The sequence below is a fragment of the Grammomys surdaster genome, unplaced genomic scaffold, assembly GCF_004785775.1.
Source record: "Grammomys surdaster isolate TR1022 unplaced genomic scaffold, NIH_TR_1.0 1164, whole genome shotgun sequence".
Classification (NCBI taxonomy): domain Eukaryota; kingdom Metazoa; phylum Chordata; class Mammalia; order Rodentia; family Muridae; genus Grammomys; species Grammomys surdaster.
The window spans coordinates 6,487,595-6,496,955 of record NW_021605583.1 but is presented as its reverse complement, the minus strand read 5'-3'; the positions used below and the strand labels follow the sequence as shown (position 1 = coordinate 6,496,955).

Below are 9,361 nucleotides of genomic sequence, written 5' to 3'. Positions count from 1 at the left end.
CCTAAATCCAGACCCCATCCCTGCTGAGAGTCCTAGCAGATGTGAAACCCTCCCTGAAGCTCCGATGCTAGAGTCTTTTTGAGTCTAAGAATCTAGAAAACCCAGGGAGAGGTTGGGATTTAGGAAGAAAGCTTGCTGTGTGGGAGACTTATGTTATCAGTAACCTGAGGCAGTTGATCCGTATATATCTGACTCCTCCAGTCACGGAACCATGAGCAGCCCGGTGAGAGGGTTGAGGGCTGGGTAGTGCAGTGCAGGGTTGGGGAGGGGGGAGAGGGCAGCTTTCAAGCATTAAGGAGAGCACTAGGTTTCTGGGAGTCAGGCTGTAGACTCCCACATTCGTAAGTATTAACCTTTCCTTGTTTAGGTGACGGGAAACTGAGACGGAGACCGGAAGACAAAAAGGATCGGGATAGAATTATCTGAGCCAGGGCGTGGACCATGGGCTTGTGAATTCAGCCCCCTTCCTCCCTCCTCTAGGGTATCTCCCTCCTCTAGGGTAAGAGGGACTTGTAGGAACTCGAATATGAAAGGCTAACCCCAAAGGCACCGTTTCCAACTTTCTTGCCCCCCTTGCAAGTACCCCTAGGTCTGCGGGACCTGGCACAGTTCTTCTTCCAAGGCTGCCAGGCCAGCGAAGACTCTGGAGCAGTGCCAAGCCGGCAGCCGCCGCAGTGAAGCGGTCATTCCAGAAGGCGACCAGGGTCAGCTCTATGCCTCCACAGCAGGGCAGAGGAATCTGATTGAGAGTCAGTCCCCCATCAGGGACACCGCTCTGTTGCTCCTCTGCTAGAGAGGTCCCCGAGGCTCTACCCGCTAGTAGTGGACAAACCTGAGTGAGCGCTGCTACCGTGTCCAAGAGAGCTAGCTCTACAGCGACCGGGCCAGCTTCTGCCGCCTCGGCCAGTCATTCGAGCCCCAGGACACCTGTCATTGCTCCTTCAACCTTTCCAAGCCAGAAAGCGGGAGTCAGCCTCTAAGCTTGGATCCGGGAGCAGCAGCTCCCAGCCGGCGCGCCGGGGGCCCGCCCCCTAGGGCGCGGGGAGGGGGGCGGGGGGCTGCGCGGGGCGGGGCCGGGCGGCGCCCGGGGTCCCCTCCCCCGCCCCCCTGACGTCAGCCCCCGACAGCGGCGAGTTCCTCACTTGGCTCTGGTCCTCCGTCGGGGAAGCATGGGGCTGCCCAGGCTGGTCTGCGTCTTCTTGTTCGCTGTCTGCTGCTGCTGTCGCCGCGCCACGGGTGAGTTCTTTGTGTTGTGGGGGCTGGGGGTGGGGGGACCGACGCGCGTCCCGCAGGACCCAGGCGCTGGGAGTTGGGGGATGTCTTCGACGGAGGCCGGAGTGTCCGGCCCGAGTGCACCGGAGATCAGAGCTGGCAGCCACGCAGAGTCAGGGCTCTGCACCCCAGCGGGCGCTCCTTCTTGCCAGAGTCCCTGATTCCTAGGCGCTCGGCGTGCGTGCAACTTCTTTGCAGCGGCTTTGCAGCCCAGGTTTTTAGCGTATTCTGGGAACGGACCCGGTCGGGTTGCTGCAGTAGAGTAGCGAGCGGGAAGGGGTGGGGCCGAGCTTCTGCAGGACGCCGGGTCCGGCCTCCCCGCAGGTGCTCGCTCTGGGTGCTGGATGCTGGGTGCTGGAGCCTGGGCAGAGAGGCGCGGCCGGGGCGCATCCCCAACCCGTACATCCCGCGCCCGCCTGTTGCTGGAAAAGGCAGTTTCCCTTGCTGGAGGGGGCCGCCGACCCCTCCCCCTCCGCCTGGGCCTCACGCCAGTTTGGAGGTGAGCGAGGGAGGAGGGAGGAGGCAGCTCCTGCTGGGGCTGGGCGTTGGCAAAGGCAGCCGGTGGTGTGGATCTCCTCGCGCCTCCGGGTTTGACGGGATCGCAGGGGGAAGACGACGGATAGAGAAGTTCTGCAGTTAGGAGCTTAGGAGGTCGACTAGAGTCAGGTGGAGAGAGCCTGGCACCTCGGAGCCTTTCTTTAAGCCACCGAGTAGACAGGCGCTCCTGGGTCCGGGCTTCCCTTGCATGGCACGAAGCGGTGTCGTGTGTTATTCTTGGCTCTTTATCCCGTCCCAGCCACTGGTCAGGCTGGGGAAGGGGAGGGCTGAGCACTACCCACTTCGCTGGCTTCTCGCCCAGTGCCAACCACGTCCCTGGGGTACTCCAGTCTAGTGCCTCCCAGACTGACCTTATTTCTGGGGAAAGGGCTAAACCCAGCTAGGCGACCGTAGCACAGAAAACCCAGCCTCACTCTGTCCTGCTCGTCTGACTCTTAGAACACAGAGGTCCAAGGTTCCTGCTCTTGGTAGAAGACTATTCCCCTCCAGTCTGGAAGCCTCACAGTCCAGACAACCCAGTGTCCAGCGAGATTGTGTTTAGTGATATCACCTCTTCAAAGGGCTGGCAGCATGCTGGCACCACTGACGTTACTCCTGCCCACTCTCTGGATTTTTGACCTAACCCCTGGGGGAGACTCTGACCCCTATAGACTTGGATGGGGTCTTCAGATCTTATTGCAGTGTTTCTTGACAGGCTGCTTTGGGAGTATAAATCGTAGCCTCTGGCTAGAGTTGGCTCACTGTGTCTTCCAGAAGATTTGGGGGACAGAGGGTAGAATAGTGACGTCTTCCTGGAAGGGGGGCACACAAAGGGGCCTGTGTGCCCCAGCCTGGCACATGTCTTGCATTCCCGTAGTCTGAGCTCACCAGGACGAGGAAGGGGCCCAGGAGCAAAGGGCCTTCATCTTGGCCCAGAGCCCATGTTCCTCTTATCTGTCTCCAGCAGCTTCTTCTAAGATGTACCCAGGCACTCTGTCTGTGTTCTACTTCATAGTCCACTGGAAGAGGTCAGCCCCAGGTTGGGAGTGTGGGCATGGTGAAGTTGAGGGTAAGAGGAGGAAGGGCCCTCTCCAGACCTTTTCAGTGGAACAGCTGCGGTGAGCCTGGAGAGGGGAGGGGACCAGACAGAGCAGCTGGAGCTGACAATGCCGCCTGGGCATGCCCCTCCCCTTCCCCAGGTGTGCCAGGAGAGGAAAAGCAGCCCTCACCCACGCCCGACCTGGTGGAGGCAGAGGTGGGCAGCACAGCCATTCTGAAGTGCGGTTCCTCACATTCCTCAGGCAACTTCAGCCAAGTGGAATGGTTTTTGGTGAGTGCCTGGCCTTTGGAGTTTGCGGGGGGAAGCAACTGTCTCTCCCGGGTAGGTAGCTCATCTCTCGGCTCCTTGCCCTCAGATTCATAAGGAGAGGCCGATGCTCATTTTCCGTGTGCACCAGGGCAAGGGCCGAAGTGAACCTGGCGAATATGAGCACCGTCTGAGCCTCCACGGCTCAGGGGCTACCCTGGCCCTGAGTCAGGTCACTCCCCACGATGAGCGAACGTTGTTCCTGTGTAAGAAGAGCAAGCGGCCATCGCTCCAGGAGCACTATGTAGAGCTTCGAGTCTTCAGTGAGTGCCCCCTCATGTCTGCCTTCAGGGTAGTGTGGACCATGTAGTAACGATGGGTTTCCAGGTCACTGTTCATTTCCCTTCCTCTGTAGAAGCTCCAGAGGAGCCAACCATCCAACCCAATGTCGTGGGCATCCATGTGGACAGGCAAGAGCTTAGGGAGGTGAGAGGCACTCGGTCAAGTGATGGTGGACAGGGGCCAAGCAGGGGCAGGGAGTTGGTTGTCAGAAGTAAGGAGACACTCATCCTGTCCTCCTTAGGTGGCTACCTGTGTGGGGAGGAATGGCTATCCCATTCCCGAAGTCATCTGGTACAAGAATGGTCGGCGCTTGCTGGAGGAGGAGAACCGTGAGTAGCCCTTACTGAGAAGGCTCAGGAGGACCATCTAGCATCTTTTAGAGGTTTTACTAAAACAAACAAACAAACAAAACCCACACAGGTGATGTTGAATAATTCAGACTGTAGGCTGGACAATTGGCTCAGTTAGGAGCACCAGTTGCTCTTGGAGAGGACCCCAGGTCAGTTCCCAACATCCATATGGTGACTCACAACTCTACTTCCAGGGGCATCTGATGCCTTTTTCTGATCTCTGAGGACAGAAGGCATGCATGTGGTGTACATACACACGCAGGCAAAACATTCGTACACATTAAAAAGAAAACTGTTACAAGGTTTTGGATTTTTTTTTTAATTTGTTTTTTTCCAGACAGGATTTCTTTCTCTTTGAAGCCCTGGCTGTTCTGGAACATGCTCCATAGACCAGGCTGGCCTCGAACTCACAGAGATCCACCTGACTCTTGACTCCTGGGCACTGGGATTAAAGGCCTGGCTACACAATGTTTTCGAATAAAAATTCGGACTATAAAAAAACCTAGGAATTCCTTTCTGGTCCAGGCTTCTCCCAGAAGTGACTGATGCTATCAACTGTTATTTTCCTTCATCCTTATTTCTGGGTCTATCACATAAACAGTGTAGAGGGTTGGATGTGGTGTTTTGAGACTGGAACTCAAGCAGCTCACTGACTTTCCTGCTCATCCTCTGCCTGCCACTCAAATGCTGGGATTCCTGGCTCAGGCAAGGCTTGTTTTTTTTTTTTTACGGTCTTAACCAGGAGTGCGTTTTGCATAGACACTAGTGTGGGGATACTTGGCAGTGTCTGTGGGCATTAGTAGTTGTCACCAACAGAGAGGCTGCTATTGACATCTGATTCATAGAGGTACAGCCCAGCAGCCTACAGCGCACAGGATGAGCCCCGCCACAAAGGATTAATTATGTCCCAAGACATCAATAGTGCTGAGCAGAGAAGCCCTGACCTCTGTGGTAATGCTGGGCGCACATCCCTTTGTGTAACCTTTCCAGGTCAGTCTGTTCAGATAGACTCACCTTGCTTCCTATCTTCGTATTGTGTAGGACGTGGCTGAGTTTCCGCCCTTCCGTTAGCATTTAATGTCTCAATGTTTCATCACCTTGGGGCTTGTGCTTCGGATTCTGGGGGTTGAACCGAATGCCTTTCACGTGTTTAAAAACTTGCTCTGCCATTCAGCCTTTCCTTTCGCTTAATCCCACTTTTCTTTGTCTCTGGGGTGTTGCTGGCAGCATCCTTGTATATATGCTAAGGTGTAAACGCCTTCCTAGGGTAAATACCAAGCAATTAAAAGCGCCGGGCTGAGCCGGGCAGTGGTGGCGCACGCCTTTAATCCCAGCACTTGGGAGACAGAGGCAGACGGGTTTCTGAGTTCGAGGCCAGCCTGGTCTACAGAGTGAGTTCCAGGACAGCCCAGGCTACACGGAGAAACCCTGTCTCGAAAAACCAAAAAAAGAAAAAAAAAAAAAGAAAAAAAAAGTGCTGGGCTGAAGGGTCACCAGTTTGTGTTTGACTCTGGGCCTGTCCTGTAGAAACCTCCCTGCTAATCCCCAGGGGAGGAAGCCTGAGGGATGCTGAGGCCAGGCCTTGCTTCCTCCTCCTGCCCAGGCGTTCATATCCAGTCATCGCAGATTGTAGAGTCCAGTGGCTTGTACACCTTGAAGAGTGTTCTGAATGCACGGCTAGTTAAGGAGGACAAAGATGCCCGGTTTTACTGTGAACTCAGCTACCGGCTACCCAGTGGGAACCACATGAAGGAATCGAAGGAGGTCACCGTCCCTGTTTTCTGTGAGTGCTGACCGGATCACTCCTCTGGAATGTTTTTTGGGGTGGGTGGGTGGTGGAGTGGAATGGGCCTGGTGGGAACTCCTGCTAGTCCCTCTGAGTCAAATCCAGGGGGCCACTTCCACCTCTTGGACTGAGAGCCTTCCTCTTTCCTTTGCCCCAACAGACCCTGCAGAAAAAGTGTGGGTGGAAGTTGAGCCTGTGGGACTGCTGAAGGAAGGGGACTATGTGAAAATCAGGTGTCTGACTGATGGCAACCCTCAACCCGACTTCACTATCAACAAGAAGGTACAGAGCGCTCCATGCTGGGTGCATGGAGGGGGCATATGGGTACAGGCAAAGAGGAGGGCATCAGCTCACCCTCACTCCTCTGTGTTCCCCCAGAACCCCAACACTGGGGAGATGGATGAGGAACGCACAGATGAAAATGGGCTCTTATCCTTGGAGCCTGCCCAGAAGCACCACAGTGGGCTCTACCAATGTCAGAGCCTGGACCTGGAGACTATGATCACACTGTCAAGTGACCCCCTGGAGCTGCTGGTCAACTGTGAGGCCCTCAGATGGAGGCTCGGCCTGGGGAAAGGGGGAACTGGCTCTTCCTGTCCAGGCTGACATTTCTTGCTATGCCTTCAGATGTGTCTGACGTTCGAGTGACTCCAACTGCCCCTGAAGTCCAGGAAGGGGACAGCCTTACACTGACCTGTGAGGCAGAGAGCAACCAGGACCTTGAGTTTGAGTGGCTGAGAGCCAAGGTACCCAGATGCCTTTGGGACTGTGGGTGATGAGTGCTTGCTCCTTTTCAGACCCCTGACCCACCTCTCATCCCTAGACAGGCCAGCTGCTGGGAAAGGGGCCCGTCCTCCAGCTAAACCCCGTGAACAGGGAAGCAGGCGGAAGCTATCTCTGCATGGCATCTGTCCCCAGAGTTCCTGGCTTGAATCGTACACAGCTGGTCAACGTGGGCATTTTTGGTGAGGTCCTTTGTACAGTGACCAGGTCACCCTGAGTTGCGTGGTTTTGAGCTGCTGGAGGCCCAAAAAAGCCAGCTTGTATTGTGGGAGCTGTGGTGGGGAGCGGGAGCAGGCTATTTGGGGGGGGTTCCTAACCCTTCCCTGCCCCCAAGGGTCCCCATGGATGGCATTAAAGGAGAGGAAAGTGTGGGTGCAAGAGAATGCAGTGCTGAATCTGTCTTGTGAGGCTTCAGGACATCCTCAGCCCACCATCTCCTGGAATGTCAACGGCTCGGTGAGCAGGCTTACTTCATCTCCTCATTCTCTTAATCCCTGCCTAGGCCTTGAGGCCCGGCCGGCCAGAGATGCTTCCGCCCTCTGAGTGGCCCATTTACTTCTAGGCAACAGAATGGAACCCAGATCCACAGACAGTAGTGAGCACCTTGAATGTCCTTGTGACCCCGCAGCTTCTGGAGACAGGCGCAGAATGTACAGCCTCCAACTCCCTGGGCTCGAATACCACCATCATCGTTTTGAAGCTGGGTGAGAGTCGGGACCCTGCAGACAACGGCAGGGGCATGCCCAGGCTCGGGCATTAACGTTAACGTGCGCTACTAACCCCTCGTCCTTCTGCCTCCTAGTCACTTTAACCACCCTCACACCTGACTCCAGCCAAACCACTGGCCTCAGCACCCCCACAGTCAGTCCTCACACCAGAGCCAACAGCACCTCCGCAGGTAAGCCGGGTTTGGCAAAACAACAGGCCTGCTCCATGGTACCCATTCTCCCCCACTGAGAAAGGTAACAGCCCATCTGTCCCCTTCAGCTGGATAGGGTGGAGTAGCAACAGCAGTGTGACAGCCTGGCACAGGGAATGACTAGAAGTGTCTTTGTTTGACAGAGAAAAAGCTGCCACAGCCAGAGAGCAAAGGTGTGGTCATCGTGGCTGTGATCGTGTGTACCCTGGTGCTTGCTGTCCTGGGTGCTGCTCTCTACTTCTTCTACAAGAAGGGCAAACTGCCATGTGGACGCTCAGGAAAGCAAGAGATGTAAGCCAGACTCATGGCCCTCGTTCCCTCCCCCATTTTCGGCTGTCCAGCTTGCTGCCTCATAAGGCTCTCCCCCTGCCTACCCAGCGCCCACTTACCCCTTGAGAGCAGAAACTGGACCCGTTTTTTACTGTCCGCTACCCAGCTGCCACCAATCATACCATCTCCTCCAATTCTCCCTCCCTGAGCTGGCCCCAAAGCACCGGAGTATCCACCCCAAAAGGCCCTCCCCTTCCCCTTTCCCCCATGTTGCCAACCTCTCACCTCCCTCCTCCCAGCACGCTGCCCCCGACTCGTAAGAGTGAATTTGTAGTTGAAGTTAAGTCAGATAAGCTCCCAGAAGAGATGGCTCTCCTTCAGGGCAGCAACGGTGACAAGAGGGCTCCAGGAGACCAGGTAGGAGGCAGTTCCTGAGGCCAGGGCCTGATCCCCCTTTTCAGGAATTGGGGGTAGTGGGCTAATGGTACTTGTTCCCGAACACTAACTCTTTCTGTCCTTCATACTTGGTTGGAGATGGGGAGTAGGCTTCTCCTACCTTAACATTACCACAGATGGCAGGATAAGGCAAACGGTAGAGGGACCCTAGAGAAAGACAGTGCCCCACCCATCTTCTGCTAAAAGTAGAGACTTAGCTGGGGGACTTCTGTCTTTTCCTTCTCCTCATTTCTGCTGCTTGCCTTAGGGGATGTTGCAGTCCATCAGCTTTTGCTTGTCTGTTTGGTGCTCACGCTGGAAACCTTATTGGCTCTCCATGGTTGCTTCTCTCGACCCATTTTCAGGGAGGGAAATACATCGATCTGAGGCATTAGCTGACTCACCGATGTGTCCGGCTCCATGCTCAGTCTTTACCCCAAGCTAAAGCTTCTGGAAGGACAGCGGGGATGATCCTGACTCAGTTTCCCTGCAGACTGGGTCCAGAGAGCTAAGAGCTGGGACAAGAGTCATCTTGGAGGATCTCACTTGGCCATGGAGGCCTGGTTAGAGACCAAGTCCTCCTCTGTGTCCACTGAGTGATGCTTTTCCCAAGGGGCCTGTCTCCCAGGGCTTTTTCCCCCCCTCCCTTACACAGCCAGTGGTTGGAAATCCTTCTCCTGCCATGAGCTGTGTGGGCTTGCCTCTCTGAGCTTTTCCCCTCACAGGCTGTCTTCATGTTAGCTGTATCACATGATACAGGACCTGGGCACATGGTCACATTATTCTGTTCACGTTGGTCCTTCTGAGAACCTCACAGTCCGGGGGTGGCTGCTTTTGTACCTTCCTGCCTGCTACTAATTCAGGGTCTCATTTGGAACATTTTTCCTTTGGGCGGAAGTCAGAAACTGGTGTAAGTCCTTCAGACACATCCCTGAGTAAGGAAGCTGGGTACTCTTTCTGATTTGTGGTGGTGGTGTTGTTTTGTTTTCTTTGAAGGCTACTGAGCCCAAGCTTCCTGCACTGCATTAGTGGGTAATGGGAAACGGAAAGATAAGAGACAGGACAGAGAGGAGGTCTACTGTTCATGGGGATTAGGCTTCTAGGTATGTTAGCACCAAATTTCTACATGTGAGCTTTAGGCCCCAGGTCCTAAGAGAGCCCAAGTGGGAGAATGGGACTTAGGAGATGAAAACCTGGCCTGGCAGAAGCTTTTGAGGTTTGTGTGTATCTGTGACTGTGAGTGTGTGTGTATGTGTATATACATATATATGTATATATGGTTTTGTCTGTAAATTTGCAAATTATTTCCTTTTATATGTGTGTTAGAAAAATAAAGTTATTGTCCCAAAAGCATGATACTG

The 9,361-nt window shown here is 54.7% G+C and overlaps 1 protein-coding gene across 3 annotated transcripts; it reads left to right on the top strand.

Annotated features, from left to right (window-relative positions):
- The first annotated feature begins 1,143 nt into the window (after positions 1–1,143).
- On the top strand, positions 1,144–9,352 carry Mcam (melanoma cell adhesion molecule). Of its 3 annotated transcripts, none has more exons than XM_028783747.1 (16): positions 1,144–1,236; positions 3,009–3,139; positions 3,225–3,438; positions 3,531–3,601; positions 3,699–3,786; positions 5,411–5,590; positions 5,754–5,875; positions 5,972–6,134; positions 6,221–6,339; positions 6,417–6,558; positions 6,711–6,832; positions 6,939–7,080; positions 7,179–7,274; positions 7,439–7,586; positions 7,865–7,982; positions 8,366–9,352. In XM_028783747.1, exons 1-16 carry the CDS (start codon positions 1,170–1,172, stop codon positions 8,393–8,395), a joined length of 1,953 nt encoding a protein of 650 aa, XP_028639580.1. In that variant the 5' UTR covers positions 1,144–1,169; the 3' UTR covers positions 8,396–9,352. The 3 variants fall into 3 exon arrangements, with proteins under 3 accessions (XP_028639580.1, XP_028639579.1, XP_028639578.1); XM_028783746.1 differs by lacking the exon at positions 1,144–1,236 and adding an exon at positions 1,722–1,771 and having other exon boundaries at positions 2,774–3,139; positions 8,366–9,273; XM_028783745.1 differs by lacking the exon at positions 1,144–1,236 and having other exon boundaries at positions 2,681–3,139; positions 8,366–9,273.
- The last annotated feature ends 9 nt before the right edge of the window (positions 9,353–9,361 follow it).